This window comes from Colletotrichum navitas (assembly GCF_030913465.1).
Source record: "Colletotrichum navitas strain CBS 125086 chromosome Unknown LY79scaffold_162, whole genome shotgun sequence".
Lineage (NCBI taxonomy): Eukaryota > Fungi > Ascomycota > Sordariomycetes > Glomerellales > Glomerellaceae > Colletotrichum > Colletotrichum navitas.
Window position 1 is genome coordinate 28,312 of NW_026850708.1, and position 25,364 is coordinate 53,675.

A 25,364-nucleotide genomic window follows, 5' to 3' on the forward strand; every position below is an offset into this window, starting at 1 on the left:
CATGGAGCAGGTCAACCGTGTCAAAGACGCCGCCATCCAAAAGAGCTACCATTACAGCATTACTAAGCTCATCCACACGAGCTGGATCAGGGAGCTCTGTCATCGCCATATGCCGGCTATAGAGGGAAGAGTCCACTTCCACCAGTTGGATCCAGGCGCCTGCCTCACGCCGCTCAGCTCGTATGTCTTTGTAGACCGGCTTCTGCTTTGGTTCATCAGCCGGCCCGGGGAGGCGTGTGCCCGGACCGCAGTGAACTCATGCTTACCCGTTGAAGAATCGTATGGGAAGCTGTTGGTAGATTATGATGTCACACCGTGAGTTCTCTTCTTCGCTCTCCCATCTAGCACATGATCCGCCGCCTGCACTTGGGGAATATTCTTGAATTCTTTACACTGACTATGATGGTGATTCAGACATCCTGGATTCTTGGATCGGTGCGTTCTCTGCCTTATGCGTGCTTTGGTCATAGTGTCATCCCATGCCAGACTTTGCGACTTTAAAAGATGCATGTGCTGACCTTCAATCTTGTTATTACCAAGGATCTGGTATGGCTTGGTGTTCCAATCTTCACCAATATCAACCCCCTCTTCAACTTTAAGTTTCGGTCCGTCATCAATCAGCTCTCTCGAGATGGTTCACCGTACTCCCTGCTGCTTCTTCGATTTAAGAATCAACCAGCATTGGAGAGTTTCCAGGATGTTCATCTCCGCGGCTAAATAAAACTGTACGGAAGAAGATCAAGGAAAGGGTGCAGAAATATGTCGCTGAAGGAAGATACGCTGGAGTAACAGTAAGAAGAAGAGGGAGAGGAAGGCTACGATGACAACGAGGAAGATTCTCAATGCAGCAAACATTACTACAGCGATGAAGAGAGAGGAGGATAATGTTAAGGACAAGGATGAGGATAGCAAAGTCAAGTTCTAACTTGCTGTCGTCTAGAAGAGAAGGGGAAGGAGATGGGAGAGTTTAACAATTTCCCTATCCACCATTGATCATTGATACAAGACACCGTTGGTGGTATGGTCCATGTACAGATCAGCACTGTTGTTGTGGATGGGAAGTGGCCCCCAGCCTGCAGCTTGGGAGTGCTCTCGCGCCCCGAGGCGCGAGGCGCAAGCCCAGAGATAGAATGGCGAAGAAAAAATAACTACGGAGTATGATGTTGCAGGTAAAATCACTGAATGCTCTGGAGCTGGTGTTCCTGGGGTTAAGGCCTGAGTAGACGTAGAAGCCAGCCGCGGCAGCACTAGTCCCTGAGACAGGAATTGTACGACTGGTGTAGGAGCATGTCCTCTAGAACAAACAAAGCATCTAGATAGAAATTGGAAACATAAATCATGTCATGACTGTGGATTCCCGTTGCGCTTAAGACGTCCCTCCAGACGATGTTACGCTAGAAGATGATGGACTGTGAGCGGACAGCCATGATGGAATGGGAATAGCGAAAAGGACGGAGCCTACAACCACATCCATTGCGTGATCTTGTTGCCCCTTTACCCTCGCCACCTTGAGCCACCATGACTGCGCCCAAGCCTCCTAGGGACCGCCACACGTTCCAACACCGACCTAGACGACCCCGACTCGCAAGCGAGACGATGAGAACGGCGCTCGGGCGCTTGCGGAGCCGAATGTCCGCAAATGTCTTCATGTGCAAGACGCGACGTCTACGAAGCATGAACGATATGGGATGTGGGCTGGGGCGGATGCTGAGACGGATGGGGAGGCAGCTGAGGAGCTAATAAAGAAGAAGTACCCTCGTTCCTACGTTACGCGCAATTGCCAAGTCGAAAGGTTTTTACAGAGAAAGAGGCGCAACGTGGCGGAGGAACATGTTGCTCAATCGGGTGGGGACCCAGACGCGGTGCCGGTGGGCACGTTAGTCTGGTTCTTGAGGACCCGCGAGGTGCGGAAACACAGAGTGGGCGTTAGGGACCCTATCAAGCAGTCTGTGGCACAGAGTGGCGCATAAGGGCTTGCCTGGGCTAATTAGGTAGTTGTGCTGAGGTGGGGGAAAAGTGCCCCTGTAAAAGCCTTACACTATGAAAAGCTTCTTCTATTGTGCTAACCTAGTGGCTTCCGCCTTAATATATGTCTGCTATCTTGAGCCCTGGACCTTGCACGAGTATTGTAGCTACTTTTGTATTAGAGACTGCAAATTTGCAACTCTCTAACTCTAACCTTGGTAGAAACTGTGAAGGATCAGCAGCGGCCCAAAAAGTAATTCATTATAAGGCTATAGTGACAGAGGGCCCTGATCTGGCTTGTGGAGGCACTCTCTTTCCATCTGCTATTAGTATTACTCAAATTCCCCCATTCATGTGTAGCGCCGTCATTAAAAACGTCTGGTCTTCTACAATACTGCAAATGTCGTTTTCGGACAACCCATCAGATAACTAGCTTAAGTTATTCACTATTCTGCCAAATAGGGTTAAGTATCCTGCTGTAACACTGTTCGGGATGCACCTAAAATCTGAGAATGAACTACGATATGTCGTTTTAGGAAATTACCCACTATCCATTTCAGCCATAACCAAGCCTATCTAGGGAGCTATCCTGATTACAGAAACTAAGTTCCTACTGAAAATTGGGAAGCTAATCCTTCGTAACGGCCCGCTCCGCGCCGGGACTTGTGGAGGATCACCCGCAACCGAGGAAGTTATGGAACTCAATCCTTTAGCCCTCTAAGTATCCGTAAAGTTTACTCTTATGATTAATACCCTAGTGCCTCGCATGCATGCATGCGAGGCACATGAACCACAGCCGATGAGGGGTTGTGCTCGATGTACTAGGGAGAAGCAAGACATGTGCATTTCAGTAATCTTTTGCTGGCTGGGCAACTCAGACGGTAACATTTGTCGTCTGCGGCCATGTCTCAGCTGGGTAAGCCTTACGCGGCAGGCCGCATCGAGCATTCGGGGCTAGCTGAAAGCGTCAATGCTTGTGTTCACTCGGAGGAATGTGTGGGTTGAATTATTTGTTAGCTACCGTATCCTCTCGTTAAATTTGCCCACCTCCACTCTGCAAGCTAACGGCAAAGGGGAAAGCGGTTGCTCACGGAGCTAAACCTATCATAGAAAGCGGTCAACCTGCTCACCCATCCACCCACTTGCCCACTTGCCCTTTATTTACTGTTCTTACGCCTTAACTTCCTGCTGACGTAAATGACTAACCCCTACTTTTGCCTTTCTAGATCCCTGTTTCTGCCAGCACGCTAGCCCTTATTTGGCGGTCTCGATGCCCCTTGCCGTTAGCTTGCAAAGTGGAGGTGGGCAAATTTAACGAGAGGATACGGTAGTAAACGAGAGTCTTGGAAAAACAAGCATTCGACGCAAATAAGTTGGGTACGCGGCCTTGCCTGACTGTTTCTGGAAGCGATTGTGTGTGAGCCTTCTTGAGACCTTGTAGACCTCTTAGTGGCGGCCGTTCAAGCGTCTGGACCTTTTGAGCGTCTAGCTTTCGCACTCTCTGCTGAGCGTGAACACATGTCCCCTCATTTGATAGTTCGAAATTAAGGCACGTCTGACAAGTTCTGAATTTTAGCCTTGCTTCACCACATTGCATTTGCAGAAACTAATCATAAGTTTTGCAGGTGTTCAATGCTCACTATTACTAGGGCCTTGAGTTATGCTAGAAAAAAGCTGAGAAGCGGCGGAATATCCAGCCACGTTCATTGACTAATGCTAGAAACTACTCAATCGTTCATTACAGATATCTATTGTTATCGATATTGGCCCTATCCGACACTAGATTTTGACATTGACCTTTTTTACAAGGTCGTTCACCGACCGGAAGAACTCGATTAAGCCCATAGACCACCATGTCCGCTTAGTCCAGCCCTCCTTAATGGGTAGTCTCTCGTCCTCAAAGATGGCCCGAACATACTTCACAGGGATAGTCTGGCCGTCACCAAAGCATCCCATCATCAGCGCGATCTGGCCGCAGTTGACCTGGTGCTGAGCAGGGCCGTACACGAGCTCCGGATTGTCGATGAGCTGTTGCTTGATCCTCATCTTGATGAAGCCGGCTAATTCCTTGATGGTGAGGGTCTCGCCGTCGTGGGAGCACTTGAGCATGTCTTGGATCAGGTCCTTCTGCGGCTTGTTGTTGCCCTGATCTTGAGCGAAGTCGCGACGTGAGAGAGAAATGTCGTGCTCAATCGCCCCATGGGAGGCAAGATTATCAAGGTTGAGATATTTTTTGCCTTTTTCGTCGTACTGCTGCGGATTCCAGCAGCCAAAGTAAGAGAAATAGGAGTAAGGGTTCTTGAGAAGACCCCAGAATCTCTTCAATGCGCTGACAGGGGGTTGGAGATGGGCCTTGTCCGGGTTGTGGTACTCAAAGTAGGTTGGGACGGCGAAAATGGAGCCGAGCAAGGGACTCATTCCCACTTGTCGCATCGCCGCCGTCAGATCGGACATGTAGATGTTCTTTCCGTCGCGCTCGATGTAGCCGTGGTTCGAGAGCGCATTGACTACTGGGCAAGGACTGCGGCTGGCACTGTCCGGGCTGCGAACATATTTGCCAACCGGAAGAGAGGGAGGCATTGCCATTGTGAGAGGGGAAAATTAAGGTGTGATTTGATGACACCAGGTAAAGAAACAGATGATCACAGCACCTATTGAGCTGGCAGAAACTGCGATATAGCAACGTTGATAAAGGACCTTCTGAAGACGAGGGGGCTTTCCTGTGGTAAAAGTACAGTAGCGATCTTATCAAGCGCCGTGGGGGAGCACAACAATTGAACCAGGATTGGGCCGCTTTTTTACCTAGGCATTTCATGTAAGAAGCTTTCTTTTGAGTACTTCTAATGCTAGCTGGGCTTATGTCTTGGCAATGTCAAGCCGCTGATGTTGACAATGACCTTGGATGGCATTCGCTGCGAGATCATCCCTGAGGTTAGCAGAATGCGTGTTTTAGGCGAGTAGTATTGAACATGTTTCTGTATTGAGCCATCACATGCCAGCGTTGGCGGGAAGCCCGCTTCTAGCTGAACCCTCCGCATCGTTTTGGGAACGGCCCGAAACTAGCTCATGAGGAGTCCGTCGGCAATCTGAGTTTGAGACAGCTTTTAGAGAAGGTCTCAGGATATAAGACAGGCTCGGTCCTTATGCTTCCATTGCAGTAGTCTCTGATAAGGGTATATAAACACCGAAACGCTGATCTATAGCAGCTGAAAATCTGCATTAGGAAGAGACTGGCTGGAGTATACCTGCCGTCGGGCAATGCACGACAATAAGGCAAAGCACCCACTTTTCGACCACCCCTGCATTTTGACCACCCAAAAATAAAGCCATCACAACCACCACCACTTTATTCAATTAACTATCCACAACCTCTTAATGCCACAATAATACAGCTTTTGGCCTCACTAGGTATATCTAATGCGCCAGATTCATCTAGCGTACTTTCAACATCGCTAGCCTCAATCTAGGCTTACTACACCTCTTTAATTATTATAAACTTTATGTTTAGATCTAGGGTAATAGCCTTCCTCTTCCTTAGGTTACTATTAGTAACTTAGGCCTAGAGGAGCTGTATCTAGTGCTTAGTAGTAGCTAACTTTAAGGCCTACTCTTAGAAGCCTTTTTTTACCTTTCTAAAGAGCTAGTGTTATATAGTAATAGTTTAATCTAGCTAGCTAAACAGTTGTAGCTAGGCATCTAGCTTCCTCCTCTTTTTAAGCGTTAACTACCTAACTACTAATAAAGTAGATAGCTAATCCTCTATATCCTAGGTACTCTTACTATTATAGGCACTATCTATACCCTTATTAAGTAGTATTAATAAGGCTAGCTTATTTAGTAATAGATAAGAGCTTATTAGAGGCTTTATAAAGGTAATAGGCTATAACCTAGTATATTTTTAGCTACTCTTAATATTACTAGTAGTTAATTTAGCTTAGTAAGCCTTTTAATAATATAATATAAAGTTCTTTTTACTAATAATAGTTAAATTATTCTACTATATAAGGTATTTAAGCTTCTTCTAATAGGCTACCTTAATAAGACTAAAGACTACTTAGTTAAAAGGCTAAAGGATATAGGAGGTATATAGTAGTAAAAATAAAAGATAAATATTATTTATATAGTATAACTATATAAAGTCTATTATTATATAGCTTTTATACTTATCTAAGATAAGTAGTCTAGCTTAATTAGGTTAAGAGAGCTTAGTTTATAGTAAAAAGACCTTTTTTAGCTATTTAATAGTAGTAGTATTAGTAGTTTATTTATTATTTATTACTATAAATTACTACTTATTATATAGGCCTAGATCTAGAGAGAATTACTACTATTAAATACTTTTACTTTTATATATAACTAAGAGATAAATAAGAATACCTTTAGTAGATATACACTTAATAATAAATACCTAGGCTTATAATCTAGGCTACTTCTTCTTTACTACCTTTATTATAGCTTTACTTAGTACTAGCCTATTATCTCTTTTACCCTTAAGGATACTAGTCTTATCTATATTATATTTATTAGCTAGTTTAATAGTAGTAATATAAGGTATAATAAGATATTTAAACTAGTCCTTAATAACCTTAGTAGATACCTTATTAATATACCTTAAATTAATAAATTAACTTCTTTAGACCTTAATAAATAGGTTCCTTTAAATAAAGCTATCTACTTACCTCTTGCCTAGAGGCTAAGTATCCTCTATAGCTTAAAGGATATAATAGGTAAAGTCCTTTAGTTATTAATAGGTTAGTAGTAGCCTAAGGTCTACCTAGGCAGTTACCTAAGTAGCTAGGCTAGCCTCCTAGCTTATAGAGAGCCTCTAGAGGTCTTTAAATACATCTTGCTGTTGTTAGTAGCCTTTTCTATAGCTTAGAAGTATTAATCGTAGTACACCCTATTAGCTAGCAGTAGCCTAAGTAAATAGGCTATTTTTAATATTCTTAAGTACTAAAATAACCTTATTTTTAGTATACTGCTTTATTATATAATAAAGAAGGGATCCTAAAAAAATAATATAGATTAATAAAGAATAGAAATTGTTGTAATAGTTAGAAAATTAGGTATAGTAGTTAATAGAGTAGCTAGGCAGCATTTTTAGGTAGTCAAAATGCAGGGGTGGTCAAAAAGTGGGTGCTTTGCCTTAGTTTCAACCAGCCACAAGTTTCTACATACGCTCAGGTTTGAACTCTAGCAGCCACAATGTCTTATTCATGATATGTGCATCGGCCATTTCATTTTGGCTAGGTTCAGCTACCGACGGGTACTATATCGCAACTCAAATTACCTATCCCCATGGTGTCTCTTTCCACGATCTGGAGGTACAGAGACCGAAGGCGACTATTTGCCCAGGACGAAAGCGTCGGCCAGGGTTCTGAACCCAGCACAATCTCAAACCTTGCACGTAATAGTATGTGTCAGAAGGTAATTAATTCGTACCAACGTAAAGGTATTGCTGGCAAGATTGTAATTCCACTTGCAAGCGGGCTGGCGGAGAGTCAATCGTAACGCCCGCGCCAAGGATGTGCTCTCGGTAATATTAATATGCCCTTTGCTTGACGTGACGACGGTATTAATATGGCTCGCCCCCGTTACCCATGATTGAGCATAAGTCACTTCGCAGACCTCGTAAATCATACCCCGGGCTCATCCAGACAGACCTTTGGCTATTTTAGGATTAGCCAGTTGTTGTATTCTTTGTTCCTTCACATTAGCAAAGCTCGCCCGACCAGCCCGCCCAGCATGGCGACACGAGCAATTGCAGTGACCCAGTCAAGGGAGGACCAGCTCATGGACCTTACCCTACAGTTGAGGAACAAGGAGAATGAAAAGAAGTACGCCCAGTTCCACGGCGATAGTCTGATCTCTGTAAGTCCTACATCGTGTGTGTCTGAACGCGTCATTGCTAACAAGCCCGTGTAGAACAAAATTACGCAGAAGGTCGGGCTGCTTGGAGATCTCACGGCAGCACTCACTCCCAGCAATTGGCGCGCTTGGGGTGACATTGCTGGAAGTTTCTTTTCCGGCAAAGGTCCTGATGTAAGTTCTCTCCTGGCTTTGGTAGCGTATCACTAACAATGTGCCTAGGAGCGTGGACTTGCCCAGATTGCTGGTAGCCTATCGAATAACAGCGCTTTTCGTGAAAAGTTTATTAACGCTCAAGTGCGTGAAAAGTACGACAAAATGCTGCATCGTGAGTATATGGACCTGCCCTGAAGAGAAGAAGACATGAAAACGTTTGGCCTTCTGCTTGTGTCTTCCTCCGCTGACGTTGTTGAAATCAGCTCCTCTCTCGTACTTGGGTGACGCCTTTCAGTACAGAACTGCCGATGGGTCCTTCAATTCAGCCCTGAACCCACACCTCGGGCAGGCTGGTGCTCCCTACGCGAAGACCGTACCATCCAAAACGGCTCCGCTTGGCGCGCTGCCTGACCCCGAAGTTTTGTTTGATCGGCTGATGGCTCGCGAGAACGGGGGCCGCCAGAGTCAGTCTGGACTATCATCAATGCTCTTGTACCACGCCACCATCATTATCCATGACATCTTCCGCACCAACGACGATGACAAGAACCTCTCGGACTCCTCTTCGTATCTGGACCTCTCGCCTCTCTATGGCTATACCGAAGAGATGGTGCGAAAAGTCCGCGACAACAAGTACAAGCTAGGCCTGCTCAAGCCCGACACCTTCGCAGAGGACCGTCTACTGAGGCAGCCTCCTGGAGTGTGTATTATGCTGGTTATGTACAACCGGTACCACAACTATGCTGCCAGACAGCTTCTACAAATCAACGAGAACGGTCGCTTCAGCGTACCAGAAATGTACAGCGGCACACAACTAGTCGCGCTAATCAAAGAACACCTTCCTGATCGGGACGACCATGGCAACAAGGCACCACTTGACTCAACGGTGGACCGTCTTTGCAATGATTACGAGCGCTTGTGGAACGAAGTCCAAGCCGCGAGGCCTCCGGATGCCCCCGATGCTGCTCTACCGCAACTCGGCCCCGAGACACCGGAGCAGACAGCTGTGCGTGAAGCAGCCGAAGAGAAGAGGAAAAATGCTCTTGATTTGATCACGGCCTTTGAGTCTCAACCCTTATACAGGGAGTTTGTGGACGTGAAACGCAAGCTGAAGCAGAAGCTGAAAGAGAAGGGCCAAAAGCTGGAACGCGAGTCGCCAGCTCATTTGAAGTCCTTTGAGAAGAAGTGCAAAGACTTCAAGATTGCTTGGCAGGCTGCGTGTGACAAGCAGGACGACGATCTCTTCAACACTGCCCGCCTCATCACGCAGGGTATGTATGTCAATATTAGCATTCACGACTATCTCCGTGCCTTGATGGGCTTCCACCAGTTTGACACAAACTTTACCCTCGATCCGAGGAAGGACTTTGACCAAAAGAAGACCACCCGAGGCATTGGTAACCAGGTCACTGTCGAGTTTAACCTGATCTACCGCTTCCACTGCGCCATCTCGCTTCGTGACGAGAAGTACGTAGAGGATTTTATGAAGGCCACTCTCGGCATCGAGAAGCCCGACCGCCTCTCCCTGGCAGAATTTCTCAAAGTGATGGCATATGGGAAGCAGAAGCACGAGGAGCCCTGGCAAGTCACCTTCGGCATTCCGGATGTTCCCGCCACGAAAACAAGTCCCGGTTCAGAGGACGGGAATAGCACCGAGCGGAGCAGAAATGGCTCAGACAGTGGCATCTCCATGGACGGCATCGGTATAGACGTCGACGTCGCCAAGGCCATGAAGCCCCTGGCCGTCGCCACCGCCTCTGTCGCGAACCCCAAGCTCTTCACACGCAACGAGATCACAAACCTTTTTAATGACGAGCAGATGCTCAATGAGCTGACTGCGGCCATGGACGAGCCTCTATCCAACTTTGGCCCGCGAAACGTGCCCAAGTGTCTCAAGCCCGTTGAGATGATGGGCATTATGCAGGCTCGCAAGTGGGAAATCGGAACACTGAACGATTTCCGTAGCTTTTTTGAGCTTCCCGTCCACACCACGTTCGAGAGTGTCTCTGCAAACACGGACATCCAGAATGCCCTACGCGATCTCTATGAGTCGCCCGATAAGATTGAATTGTACCCAGGCATCTTTTGCGAGAGCGATGCCAAGATGGGTCTAGATCCGGGGCCAGGAAATTCAAGCTCCGCGCTGTGGTCAGCCATCTTCTCTGATGCCATCACGCTGGTGAGATCTGATCGATTTTATACCGTCGACTGGAACACCCAAAGCTTGACGGCCTGGGGAATGAAAGAAGTCACACCCGACAACGAAGTGTGTAAGAGCTCCGTCTTCCATCGGCTCATCCAGCGTGCCTTTCCAGGCTGGCTGCCCCCTGACAGTCTGAGGTGGTTTTCCCCTTTTTATACGGCCAAGCAGAACGCCATCTACGCCGAGCAGCAAGGTTACGCCGTTCAATTTGGAGAGACAGCCAACATCGAGCTCAACCCTTGCTACGACCGAGCAAAGGCTGCAGCGAGCATTGTCGCATACCCGCCGAAGAAACCCCAGAAGCCATGCTACCTTGACAAGTTTGATGACATCTTCACCGTCCTCAAAGGATATCAGAGCGATCACTTTACCAATCCGGTGTTCACCTACAAGTCAAACTTGCCTCAGTCACTCAGAGACGTGCTTGATCGGGAGACAGTGAGGCCGATCAACTTTGACCGAAAGATCCTAGAGAACTATGTCAAGAATTCCGAGAAAGATCTCAAGGCATACCTCTCGGAGTTAATGACATTCATCGTCAAGCGCGAATCGGTCTCCATCACCAACTCAGAGTTTCAAATCGACGCAACCAGAGAGTAAGTATTGAATTTACTTGATGTTGGAAATGCTCCTTTCAGCCGAGAAATCATTAACTCACTCATCCTGCACTCACAGCTTCGCCATCCCTGTTGTGACCCGCTACATGGCGTCGTTCCTCGGCTTCAGCCACAAACTGCGCGAGATCCCCGCCACTTCTACAGTCTTGGGCAAGCACACTCAGACCGCACAGCACGGAACATACACCGAAAACGAGATCTACCAGCACATCACCAACTGCCAAGTCTTCCTGGCCTACAATACCGACGAGACGAAGTGGATGGCGCGCCGCCGGGCGTTCCAGAAGTCAGTGGAATTCTTGATTAGCCTTACTACACATGGCACGATCTGGGAGGCCAATCAGATTTTCGGCTTGTCCAATATGCTTTTTGGCAAGGAGGAGAATAACCCGATGCATCGTATGGGTGTGTTTGTGGCACGACAGGTGCTCAAGCATGAGCCGAATCGGGTCAGAGCTGCGGCGATCTTGCTGTTGATCTCTTTAGACTTTGCATATAATGCTGTCGTTTCAGTGAGTTGCCACCCTTTCACCCCCTCTGGTCCTTTGAACATCTGTTTTATGGAATCATACTTCTGGAAATCCAGATACAGTAACAATAGTCGAGCTAACCAATCTCTTTTTCTGCATAGTTTTCTGCTACGCTAGACGGTTTCATGGAAGACCTTTGCCAAGTTGCCAACGGCGACAACATCGCCGCCGAACCAAAATGGCTCGCCCTCCAGCGTGCTGCACTGGCCGATGACGATGCCACTGTTGAAAAGATGGTGCAAGGCATGGCACGCAACAAGGTTAACTTGCCCATCGTGCGCAAGGTGCTCAAGGAGGGGCAATTCGACTTTGTTGGCAACGGCCCGTATAAGAGCAGTCCCACAACGCTCAAGGAGGGGCAGTATGTTGTATTGGATTTGGTAGGTTTGCTTCTTTACACGGGGGCGCGAAATAGGAAGGCCTTATTTCGAGGAATGGCTGACACCTCTGTTCCCAGGCTCCTGCTACCGCCAAGGCCGAGGAAGCGAAAGACAAGGGCAAACTCGAATTCCTGACCCTTCAGCTCTCGATTGCTGACAAGTACGCGGTTTTCAGCCCACGCCGCTTCACGCCACTTAGCCAAGCGCAGATGATAAAGTTTATTGCGCTAACGCGCAACACGCGCCGTGGTCCTGCAGCCCAGGGAGAGCTTAAGCGTGTGCACCTTGAGCCTACTTTAGAAGGCTACGCAAATTATATGGCGCCTGAACGCGTGGAGTGGATCAAGAAACAAGTTGGCGAGCTGGGGGATCGGAGGAAGGCGTCCAAGATCTTCAATGACAAGGTCTTCCGGCCCGGATTTGACACGTACTTAACCCCTGCATGGGACGAGTATGTCCCTTTCCCGATGACGTGGAAGATCCGCTTTGACGGGTTCGGGAAGAGCGACTACATCGACAAGAAGGGTGTCAAGTATGGCCAGATCCGCACAGTCGGTAAGACGTTGCCAGACTTCTGTCCGCCTTGGTACCAGCCCAAGGGCCAGAGTTCAGATGGTGGCGCTTTTGCCGTGGTCAAGTGTGTGTGTGCGGATGGTGCTGCAAGCGGTTGCAGTTGTAGTGGCGGTAAGGCTGGGCGTAAAGAGAGGGCTCCGAAGCCAATAGCGATGTCAACGGGGTGCCGTGGTCCGCACTAAGTGAGCTAGTCTTCACCACTATAGAAACGAATAGGCTAGCCTTGCTAGCATTTTCAAATCATGTTGTCACCTCACCTAATGTTAACAAACGTGGGTTGATGATATGAGGTGAAGACAAATTTTAATAACGAGATTGGCCGCCAGCCAGCTGAGTTGATGGGCGCGCCTAGGACCCATATTAATTTAATTATTAGCATTAGGGGCTATGACGACTTGTATCCTTGCTTTTCTACCTGGAGCTGTTTGTAGCTACTACTGTATACAAGAATGTTTATAACAGAGCTAAGGATACTCTCGCTTATATAAAATTCCACCGCTTACAGCTATTACTTAGTTAACTATATATTTAAGCTAAGATTACCTTATAAGGGATAAACGCTAATTATTTATATATATTAACTATAAGAAGCCTTATACTTATTTATACTAAGGTAGTTTTATATATTAAACTAGATTAATATAACTAAATAGACTTATAATAATATATAGAGTAATATAATAAAATATAGTGTCTTGTTATATAAGAGAAAAGTAGTTAACCTATTAAAAAACTATATATAAACTAGAAAAGCAGTAGAAATACCTTTTCTAGATAGTCTATATAGGTAGTATACTACATCCTATAGTAGCACTATTAGCACTAGCTATATAAAGCTATTTTAGCTTTATAATATACCTTCCTAGCTTTAAGATATCTTAAAAGTAGCTTTATATATAGATTTAGAATTAGTAAATAAAAGAAAATAAAGTAATTATTATATAATAAAGGTTATTATAACTAAAATATTATAATAAAGTAAATAAAGAAAGGGTTTAAAAGAGACCTTTTAAATAAAGGTTTTTACTTTATTAACTATACTTTTTTTATTATTCTTAAGGAAGGTATAATAGCCTTAGGTTTTTTAATATAAAATAACCTCTTTTTTTAAAAATCTTTTTCTTTTTTTTTAACTTATTAATAAATTAATAAAGTAAGTTAGTTTTTTTTTTTACTTAGTACTTTAATTCTAAAGTATATACTAGCTAATTTTCTTGTTTTTAAGTAAAAAATAGCTAGTAAAATAAAATAAAAAAGTATTAATAATAAGATTTAAAAATTTAACTACTTTTTATCTAAGAAAGGAATTTTACTATATAAGATATAAGGTCTTACCTTATATAATTATTACTTTTTATACTTTTAGTTATTAGATCTATACTTAAGTATAAATTATTTAAGAATTTATAATACTACTTTTAGAAGCCTTATACTAAATAAAGTTAAAAACCTCTATAACTTATTTATAGCTAACTAAGTAAAAATAGCTAGTTTACTAGTTATTAATAAAGAATACTTATCTAGTGTTTTAGCTTTTAATAGTACTAGCTTAGCCTAGACTTCTTTTTTAAATATAGTCTTAGCTAAGAACTAAGTAGCTTTAGTTTAGACTTTTACTTTCTTAGCTTAGAATTCTTTTATAAATATAGTTCTAGCTAAAAATTAAATAGCTATAGTTTAGAATTCTATTCCTTAAGTAGCTACACTTAGTGTTTTTTTTTAACTAAGAGAATCTACTTTATATTTTACTTCTTATATCTAGAAATCTATTTCTCTTAAGTAGTATTAATAATTCTTAAGTAGTTTTAACTAAAACTTTAAAAGAGATACCTAAGAAAAATAAATAAAAAGTAAAGTAGTAGTAGCTTAAAAAGGCATTTTTTAAGTAAGTAGTACTTATTTACTAGAAATATAAGACTTATATATTAATTCCTAAGTGTTTTTAGTTTATACTAATATAAAATTTATAGCCTTAGGATTATTAAATATAAATTTTACTTTATATACTAATAATATAATAAGTTATTAGTAAAAGAATAACTAGGCCTATATTTAGAAAGTATATAAAATAGAATTTACTTTAGCTTAGACTTACTATATTAGAAAAGCTAAAAAACATAAGCTACTTAATACTTTAGATTAAAAGTCTAAGTCTAAAGATTTTAATAGTAAGCCTTTATTTTTAGTTTATAATTATCTTATAAAGTAATATATAAGTAATTATAGTAATTTATATAAGAAGTATAAGATATATAATATAAATAAAGATAAAATACTTATCTTTAAGCTAGGTCTATATATAAATCTATTTTATATAAACTATTTAAAAAGCCTTTTATATAGTAGTTCCTAGGGAGAATATATTATAGTAAAAAAAGGTTATATTTACTATTTATAGAACTATTCTTAATATATTTTTATTCTAGAGTTACTTTATTAAAATATAGATATATTTATAGTCTTAGTTTACTCTAGAAATATAAAGAAAAGTATAAGTTTCTTAACTAGGTCCTAGTTTATATCTAGCTAATTAAAAAGGTACTTATTTTCTAGAGTAAAAAGGTTTATAAGTATATTAAGATATTTAAGAATATATCTTTTTACTAAAAAAAGGCTTTATAAACTACTAGGCTTCTAGATCCTAATATTACCTTATTTAGTAGCTATAGTTACTAGCTATTAGCTTAGTTAAGTTACCTTCCTAATATAGGTCCTTAACTAGCTTTAGCTTATATATAGGTTCTTGTCCTATAGGCTTCTACCCTATAGGCTCTCTCTTAACTAGCTTTAGTTAGTAAAGACTATACTACTATATCTTAGTAGCTAGATTTTATATAAAGTATAATTTATAGCTACTTTATAATAAGTAAATTAAATCTAGCTATAATTTTAACTTTAAAAAGCTTATTTAGTCTTTATAAAGTAACTATAAAGGCTTATTATAAGTAAATAAGCTAGATTTAGTTTAGAAATAGGTTTTTAGTTTAAAAGTAGGTTCTTAGGTAAATAATATTTAGGATTCTAAAAAGGGTTAGTTAGATCTAGTAGTATAGTCCTAATAATTAGTTTTTAAGATAGTAGGTTTATTTTTAGTATACTAAGGTAATCCTAGCTAAGATAAAGGTATTTTCTTTATTTAAGTAGCTAAATAATTTTCTAGCTAAGAAATAATACCTTAGATAGTTTTACTGTTTAGAATTTATTTACTTATTTTTATTTACTTAGTTTTTATTATTCTAAATAAAGTCTATTATATTAAAAAAGTTAATTAGTGCTATAAAGTGTTTAAACTTAGTATATAAAGGGTTTTTTATAAGTCTATTTACTAGTATATTATTTATTAAGATATAAATAATATTAAAACTTTTATTTAAGAATTCTTGTTTTAACTATATATTCTAAATATTAATATATTATAAATATATTAATAAGTACTCTTCTTATTAAATAACTAGCTTAATTTTTATTAGTTATTATTATAAATTTTCTATATATCTCCTAGTAAGAGTATAAAGTCTTAAAATAGCTATTTTAAAGCTATTATCTCTTTAGTTATCTATTCTAGGCTTAGGAGTTTAGCTTCTGTTGTTAATATAGTAATTATTACTTAGTAAGTAGCTTTCTACTAAATTACTTCTCTAAAAAGCAAGAAGATATACCCTTAAGATAACTTTTTTAATTCTTTATTATCTATAAATAAAGCGTCTATTATAGTTATAAAAGTATTTTACCCCTTATATTACTAAAGCTAATTATAAGGTAGTATATAGAATATAGGTATTAAATTACCTAATTTACTACTTTTATATAGATTTTTAAAAAGTTTATTAGATATTATAATAAGACTAAGTATATAAAGGTAATATTAGGTTAAATTATAATTACTATAAAGAGTATTAAGCTAATTTTTGTCTAGAATTTATAAATTACTTCTCTTATAGCTTAGTTTTTGTTTTTTTAAAGGTTACTATTAATAAAAAAGTTACTAAAGTAATTCTATTAGTAAGTTTAAATTATTTTATAACCTTTTTAATATATAAGTTATATATAAAGAAGAGTTTTTTTAACTAATAGTCTTTAATAATTTATATCCTAAGGTAGTATTTAGCTTAACCTTAGTTTTTATTTTATATACTTTCTTTAGGCTATTAATAATTACTTCTCTAGCTACCTTATTATTTTAGTAGTAATAAACTAGGATGTTATTAATATAGAAGATAATAAATACTTTCTACTTTATATTTATAAATAGATATAGGTCTTTATTTATAGCTTATAGTCTAAGTAATTTAAGTGTTATAGATAGCTCTTTATACTATAATAGTAGTATATTATATAGCCTATATAGAGTATATATAAGTTAAATATATTTCTTATAAATCTAAAAACTTTCTAGGAATTAGTAAGTAACTAGTTTACTATTTATCTCTATATTAAGAAATATATTAACTATATTTAGTTAATAAATCTTAAGGTTAAATTAAGCTATAATAGCTATTATAACTTAGAAAGTCCTTACTACTAAAGTAACTATATATATTTATTATAGTAAGTTTTCTTTCTAGAGATTACCTTATATATATATTTTTACTTTATAGTAGTTAAAAAGTCTATCTTTATCTAGCTTATATATAAATACTTACTTAAGTAAAAGTAGCTTATTCTTTACTTCTATTATATTAATAACCTTCTAAATTCTCTTTTTACTAAGTTTATTAATTTTCTCTAGAATTACTATTTTAAAGAGGGTATAAATATTTTCTAGTAGCTTAAGTATATCTTTATAAGTTTTTAGTAAAGCTAGAAGTTCTAATATAATATATTCTTTACTTAGTGTAAGTGTTTTCTAGGTATAAAATATACTTTAAACTACTTTAATAACTATAGTATAAAAGGTTTAATATCCTTAGTCTACTTTATTTTTAGCTTTTTATTAATTAAGTAAATATATTAATAAGAAGTTATTTTAATCTTTATTTATAAAGTAAAGTATAGTTTATAATTTATTTACCTAAAGTAAAGTATTATAAGTAAAGTTAAATTTAAGTAAGGTTTTATATTTTAATAGTCTTATATTTTATCTTAGGCTAATAAAAAAGTTTTAAATTTTACTTTTTACCTCCTAAAGTAATTTCTAGTTATCTTTAGGTAGTAGTCCTCTAGCTCTCTTGCTTTTTTTTTACTAGTTAAGTATAGCTTTTTACCCCCTAAGCTAAACTTACTTAAGATAAGTATTCTATAGTTCTTTATTATTAAGTAGTACGTTTAGAGGGCAATTTATATAGTTAAAAGTAGCTTATTTCTTTTATCTATAGTACTATAATCTATATTCCTTAAATATTACCTTGCTTAGTAGATTTTACTATAAGTATTTATATTTAGGAGCAAAGGTTAGATTAATAAGTAATATTGTTTTAGAAAGTAGTATTAGTTAGTAATATCCTATATAATATACCCCCTTAGGCATTAGCGTAGGTTACTATACACCTAGATATAAAGGAAAAATAGTTCTTTTAGTATAAAAAGGCTAGTTATTATATAATTATAGGCTACTAGTATTAGGTATTCTTATTAGTAAGGCTACTTACTATAAGGCTAGCCTATATATTAGTAGATATTTACTTTAAGGCTAATATAATAGTTACTATTCTTCTTTTTTTCTTAATAACTATAATAATAATTATAAGTTATATTATTATTTTTATTATAATTAATTACTAACTTATTATTTTTTTATATTACTATACTACTTTACTTAATTACTAATACTTCTTTTTTTTTAGATATCTTATAAAACTATTACCTTTAGTAAGGCTTATATATATACCCTTATAGCTACTATAGGCCCTAAGGCTATAGTAGTCTTACTACTATATAACTACTATAGTTACTATAAGTACACCTTGTCTTCTCTTAAAGAGAAAGAGATAACCTTTAGTAAGTCTACAAGAGAGTAAGAACCCCCTATAGATAGGTCTTATAAGTATTATCCTATTACTAGTTAATTAATTTTAGTGCTAAAGAATAAGTATAGTTCTTTAAAAGTAATAATAAGTAGTCTCTCTAGAGACTAGCCTTTTTAACTTTAGTTAAGAAAAGCTAAGTAACTTAAGCCTAGATTTACCTTTAACTAGTATATTACTACTTATTATTACCTAGTTATTTCTTAATTAGTAACTTATTTTATAAATAATAAAGTAGTAGTAAAGTAGTTACTTTTTTACTTTTATATTAATAATAAAAAGAGCTTACTACTATCTCCTAAGGTTAAGAAAGATTTAGATAATAATAATAATACCTTTATAAAAGTACTAGAATACTAAAAGAGTATAGTAAAAAGACCTACTATTATTAGCCTTTATAAGTATTACTTAAAGAGTACACTTATAAGTTAATCTAATAGTAAGTGTCTCTTAAGTCTTAGCCTTAAATATTACTAATATATTATATATTAGTATATATATATACTATTACCCTTAAGGTTATTAGCCTAGCTAATACCTTCTTATATACTTTAAGTAATAAAAAGGCCTTATATAAAGTAAGTTATTTTTATTTATATAATAGTTACTTTTACTTATATATTTTTATTTTAGGTAATTATAGCTATATAGTTATATATATAAGTAGTTTTACCTTAAACTCTAAAGAAAAAGAAGGCTACTTTACCTATAACCATCTTTTTTAATAAGGATAAAGAGAAGAAAAATAAGAAAAAAAGTAAAAGAAAAAGAAGAAGTAAAAGAAAAAGGAGGTATATAATAAAGTAGGTAGCCTTAAGGATCTCTTTATAGAGGTTATTACCCCTAAGTATTCCTCTAGCTTCTTTATTAGTCCTTATATATATTATAGTGTCTTCTTTAGTGCTACTTATATATAGGCTAACCTTAATAGCTTTATTAGTAAGCTTTCTTTTATATAAGAGACTTACTCTATATTTTATTATCTCTTAGATAACTATATAGATACCTTCCTCTGTTATTAATTAAGCTCTTTAGCTCTAGGGCTATTTTTTAACTTTTTAGAATATTAGGCTCCTTAGCCTATAGGCTGTTTTTTAATTTTTACTTTAGCTTAGGCCTCTTAGCCCTAGGCTATTATTTAATTTTAGAGAAGTTTTTACTTTTATCCTTCTTATTATTTATTAATTAGGTCTTTATTTCTCTTTATCTTACTATATACTATATATCTTATAAGTTAAGGAGTACTCTAAAGTGCTTAAATTTAACTTATAAGAGATTCTTAGTAAGCAAAGATTTAAAAGTGTATTTTATATAGAATTTATATTTTTTTTAAAATATAAGGCTTTTTAAACTAAGTTATAAATATTTAATTATATAATTAATATATAGTATAGATCTTAAAATTATTACAAGGGTTACTTAATATAGTTTCTATTTTTAGTAACTATATACTAAGATATATTAGTAAATATAACTTGTATTTGTATTATATTTTTTGCCTAGCACTATATAATACATGTTAGTGCCTATACTAAAAATAGATTTCTAAAAACTAGTATAGAAAAGCAGGGCTACTTCCTAAAAAGGAAATAAAAGTATAAGTATATAAAGAAAAAAAAACTTAATCTAAACCTTATTTTACTATATTTTTATATAGCTTATATAAGCCTATATAACTACTAACTCTTTTTTACTACACTATAAAGGTCTTAACACTTATATAGAATCCTTGTATTTTTTTTTAGAACTCTGTTAGTAAGTTTATCTACTAGTATTTTATTTATTAGTAAATATATAATATTAACTTTACCTTTTATATAGACTTCTTATAGCTATATATTCTAGATATTAATATAGTAAAGTTATATTATAATCCTCTTTTTTTTTTTATAACTAAGTAAATTATTTACTAGTTATTATATTATACTACTTATATATTATCTCTTAATTTAAGGTAAATATTATAAAAGAGGTATTTTAGAGTAATAAGTTCCTTAGTTATATATTTAAAAGTAAGAAGCTTAGCTTTAGTTATTAATATTATAACTATTACTTAATAAGTTACTTTCTAATAAATTAGGCTACTAAAGAGATATATAATATACCTCTAGGATAACTAATAAGTAATTATATTATTAGTAAAAGAAGTATTACTTATATAGAGAAGTTATATACCCCCTAAGATACTAAAGTATATTAATAAATATAAGGTATAAAAGAGGTATTAAATATACTACTTTACTACTTAGATATAGTATACACTTAGGTTTATTAGGTACCTAGAGAGAAGTAAGTAAGTAAATACTATATTTAGCTAGATTATTATAGTAGTATATAGAATTAATTTAACTATCTCTTAAAATAGCTTTACTTTTACTAGTATTACTATCTCTTTGTTTTAAAGAAAGTCTATTATTAGTAGTAGTATTATAAGAGAAATTCTATTTATATATTTAAACTTTACTACTATATTATAGATATATTAGTTATAGTAGAGATATATCTTCTAGTTAAGTCTATTATATATAATATAAATACCTAGATACTACTTTACTTCTCTAAGGTCCTTTATTTTATATACCTCTTTTAGCCTTATAATAATTACTTCTTTTACCTCTTTACTCTCTTTTAGGTATATAATAAGAATATTATTAATATAAAAGAGTATATATATAGTATACTCCTTAGAAACAAAGAGACAAGGGTCTTTTTTAATAATAGTAGTCCTAGGTTTTTTAGTGTTCTTATAAACTCCTTAAACTAAAGAAGAGGTATATTATATAACCTATTTAAGGCCTATATAATAAATACTATTTTTCCTTCTTACTAATAACCTAGTAGTAGCTTATAGTATACTAGCTTTTTTAATAAGTCTTTTTTAGTATTAAGAAATATATTAACTATATTAAGTTATTATAGTAGTAATAACTAAGGTTAAATAACTTATAACTATATTACCTAGAATAAAGATTCTAAGATAAAAAAGAAAAAAAAACTATAGTAAGGCCTTCCTCTATAGCCTTACCTTTAAATCCCTCTATAAACCTTTTCTTAGTTATATAACCTCTAGTAGTCTATACCTAGCCTTAGTAGTCTCTATAGCTTATTAGCTACACCTAGTATAGCTATTATAGCCTATAGTCCTAGTTACCTTATAATATTACCTTCCCTCTTTACTAGTAATATTATTTATAATATTAAAATTTCTTAACTAGCCTTAAAAATAATCTTTCTTTTTTATAAGTTAATTTTTTTATTTTCTTATATAAATCTTTTTTTTAGAAAATCTTTTTTTAAGATAAAAGCTAGTAAAGTAAGGTTAAGGCCTAAAAAGTGTTAGTTAGCTTATAAGGTAGTAGTAAGTTAATAGTCTATTAGGTAGCTTTATTATTATTAAGGTAAAGAAGTACTTTAGTGTTCTTTACTATAGCCTATAATTATTAAGGTAGATTAACTAGAGGTTTAGTAGCTATTAGGTGTTCTTTATAAAACCTCTATAGTACTACTAGTAAATAATAAAAGCCTTTAGTATTATACTAAGTTAAATCTTTATTATAACCTAACTAATTAACCTAGTACTAAAGTCTCTTATAGTTTATTTTAGACTTTAGTACTTATAATACTTTATACTTAGGTTTATTATTAAAGTTAAATATTATAAAGGGAAGTAGTTCTTATTATTATCTAGGGAGAAGGTTATTAAAGGCTTTTCTAAGCTTACTTAGGTAAAACACTAAATAGGCCTTAACACCTTTAGGTAACTAGACTTTCTAGGTTCTTCTTAATCTAGCTACTATAATAAGCTAAAGACCTACCTATAGGTTTTAAAGCTTATTAAGGTTATTATATTTCTAGTAAATTATATTAATAAAAACTTTATTACTAACTTAAAGGTTATTAAGTTATTTATACTAGTTAGTATAATAATAGTACTATTCTTAAGTAATTTCTATATTCTCTTTAGTTATTTACTAGTACTTATAAATCTTTTAGGCTTAGTACTAGGCGTTAGTTTTATTAGGTTTTTTTTTAGTGCTATTATACTTCTAGGTATAGTTATCTTAATTAAAACTTAACCTTAGAGGTCTCTTAAATTTAACTTTATAAGGGGATAAACTAGTAGTCTTACTAAAGAAGACTATATAAGTAAAGTCTACTACTAGAACTATATTACTTTAGTTATTCTAGTAGTAATTAATAAAGAAGTAAAGTTATTATATAATATATTAGTTTAAGACCTTAGTTTATTTATTAGTCTAAAGGTAGTCTATAGTAAATAGCTTTATTTTAACACTATAGATATAGTAAAGCTTATTCTAAAAGTCTAATATAAATTAAAGACCTTAGTCTAAAGTAATAGTTTTAAGTAAACTAAAAATTAAAAAGACTTTTTTATAAAATATATATACTATATTCTTTATAGTAGTTATCTTAAAGTAAAAAATAAATATAGCTTATTTACTTAAGTAGTTAACTACTACTTAAAGGTTATTAAAGCCTTTTTTATCTTCTAGATAAAATATAAAGTTAGTAATAATATACTACTAAAGGTAGTATAAGATAAGTAAAAGATAAAGTTCCCTAAGAGGTTTATTTTATAGCTTTTAGCTATAGTAGTATATATAATAGTTTTAGATATATCTCTCTATATTAGCTAAAAGGCTAAGCTAATAGTAGTATTCTTTAAGGATTTTTATTATCTTATTATAGCTAAGGTAAGTAAATAGTTTTTAGTTATAGGCCTCTTAAATTATATAAGTGTATAGGTTTTTTTCTAAAGGTATTACTAATTTATAGTCTATTATTAATAAGTTATCTTAGAGTTTTTAGTGTCTTTATTTTTTACTTATAAGCTTATAAGTAGCTTTTAGTAATAAGATAGTAAGGTTATAGTTTAACTAAAGAATTTATTTTACTAGTAAGTATTTTTAAAGGTTATTCTCTAGGGTTAAGGTATTAACTATAATCTTTACTAAAGTAGTTCTTATAAGTATTAGTATTATATCTTATAGTAGCTACTTTAGCTTTTTAGTAATCTTAAGGAAAAGTAGTATAAGTAAAAGTAATACTTAGGTATAGCTTACTTTTTTTAGTAACTTTTAGGTTACTAGATCTTCTTTTTTTTAATAAAGTATTTACTAATATATTTTCTTTCTTAAGTAGTACTAAATAATAAAGTTAAAGTTTACTATAGTTTTAGCTTAGTAAGCTTAGTAACTATTTAGTAGCTTTTTTATTATAAAGTATAAGAGTAGTTAGTAGTTAATAATAACCTTAAATCTTTAGTAATAGCTTACTAGCTTTAAGTACTATTTTTAAAAGCTAAAATTACTACTAGTAGTTCTTTATTATAAATTATATAGTTAACCTTAGCTTTTATTATTATTTTTAAATAGAAGACTATAAGGTACTAAGTCTTGTCCTCTTAGTACTAAAGTATTACTTTAGTATAGATAAAGTCTAAGGCGTCTATCTCTAAGTAAGTAAGTAGCTCTAGTTAAAAATATTAGAGTATAAAGATATTAGTTAAGGCCTACTTTAGTAATTTAAAAGCTTCTTTATAATCTATAGTCTATTAGTAAGTATAGTCTTTAGTAGTTAGGTAGTTAAAAAGATATATAACTTATCTATAGTTAGCTATAAACCTTTAGTAAAAGTTATAAAATCCTAAGAAGAATTATACTCCTTTTACTATAGTAAGTGCTTTTTAGTTTTTTACTATAGTAATCTTTTTAAGGTTAAGTTAAATACTATTAGTACTTAGTATAAATCTTAAGTATTTAGTAGTTATTATTTTAAATTTATACTTCTTAATATTAGCCTATAGGCTAGCCTTTTAAAGTTAACTAAGTACTTTTTTAATATACTCTTAGTATTTAAGGAGGTCTTTAAAGAAAATTAGAATATTATTAAAGTATATAGTATAAGAATTATCTAGGTATTTTATAAAGATATTATTTATATAGTGTTAATAGGTAGCTAGTCTATTATAAAGTCTAAAAGGTAATACTTTACACTTATAAGCTTTATAATAGGTGTAAAAGGTTATTAGGTCCTTAGAGTTAAAGTATACTTTAATTTTATAGAACACTTATTAAATATTTAGCTTAGTAAAGATCTTTATTTACTAATTTAGTTTAAGGTCTTATTAATAAGTAGTAAAAAGTATTAGTTTTTCTTAGTAATCTTATTTAGCTTCTAGAAGTTAATATAGAATTATAGGCTTTTATTAGCTTTATATATAAATAATATAGAAGAGGCCTAAGAAGTATTCCTAGAGGATATAAAGCCTTTTTAGAGATTCTTTAGTAAGTATTCCTAGGTAGCCTATAGTTTTACTAGTAACTACTTATATAAGAGGTAATAGGTAAGCTTATTGTTTTTACTTTTTTAAGTTTAATTTTATAGTTATAAAAATAGTAAAAAAAAGTTAGTTCTAGTAGTTTTACTAAAAATATCTTAGTAAGCTACTAGCTTAAGAGGTAACTTTATATTAACTAAGTCTTTTATAACTTACTTATCTTAGTCTAATAGATCTTATTTATTTCTTTTAGCTTCTTTTTTTATATTAATTATTTTATTTAGCTTATAAAGAGAGATAAAGCCTAATTTAATATTCTCTCTTTAAAGATTTATATTAAAGGTAATAGTGTTTATAAAGTAAAGTAGTTATATTTCTAAAGTATAGCTAGTTATATTAAGTATCTTTTTTTCTTTTATAAAGTCTTAGCTACTAGAGGTCTTAGTCTTAAAGTACTTATTTTATTTTATAAAGGCTTTTAGTTATATTATACTTATAAGAGTATTAGAGGATTAACCTAGACACTAAGGTAATTACCTAGCTTTTATCTTCTACTAGTATTATTAGTAATTAACTTTAAAATAGCTTACTATCTTTTAGTGTTAATCTATACTAAATATTAATTTTATTAAAGTATAAAGGTCTTCTATATCTTATATAATAGTAAGTAGTAATAATACTTAAGGAGTATTAGAAGGCTAAAGAAGATATTAGTTTTTTATATTAAGGTTTACTTTATAGTAAGTAAACTACTAATATCCTAGGATTATATTATAGTAGCCTATATTAAGCTATAGAAAAAGTTTAT

At 34.5% G+C, this 25,364-nt stretch overlaps 3 protein-coding genes across 3 annotated transcripts; 1 reads left to right on the forward strand and 2 right to left on the reverse strand.

Moving 5' to 3' along the window:
- Positions 1–993: 993 nt before the first annotated feature.
- On the reverse strand, positions 994–1,676 carry LY79DRAFT_585010 (uncharacterized protein; the record flags this gene model as incomplete). Its single annotated transcript, XM_060560460.1, has 2 exons — positions 994–1,148; positions 1,499–1,676. The coding sequence occupies 2 exons, from the start codon at positions 1,674–1,676 to the stop codon at positions 994–996; spliced, it is 333 nt and encodes a 110-aa protein (XP_060407320.1).
- A 1,652-nt stretch (positions 1,677–3,328) lies between these two features.
- Positions 3,329–5,010, reverse strand: LY79DRAFT_572739 (Chloroperoxidase). Its single transcript, XM_060559398.1, has 2 exons — positions 3,591–5,010; positions 3,329–3,514 (listed from the first exon to the last, which is right to left on the reverse strand). The coding sequence occupies exon 1, from the start codon at positions 4,549–4,551 to the stop codon at positions 3,745–3,747; it is 807 nt and encodes a 268-aa protein (XP_060407321.1). The 5' UTR covers positions 4,552–5,010; the 3' UTR covers positions 3,329–3,514; positions 3,591–3,744.
- A 2,554-nt stretch (positions 5,011–7,564) lies between these two features.
- Positions 7,565–12,757, forward strand: LY79DRAFT_572741 (linoleate diol synthase). Its single transcript, XM_060559399.1, has 7 exons — positions 7,565–7,836; positions 7,891–8,007; positions 8,056–8,161; positions 8,253–10,788; positions 10,868–11,321; positions 11,441–11,719; positions 11,797–12,757. The coding sequence occupies exons 1-7, from the start codon at positions 7,711–7,713 to the stop codon at positions 12,472–12,474; spliced, it is 4,296 nt and encodes a 1,431-aa protein (XP_060407322.1). The 5' UTR covers positions 7,565–7,710; the 3' UTR covers positions 12,475–12,757.
- The last annotated feature ends 12,607 nt before the right edge of the window (positions 12,758–25,364 follow it).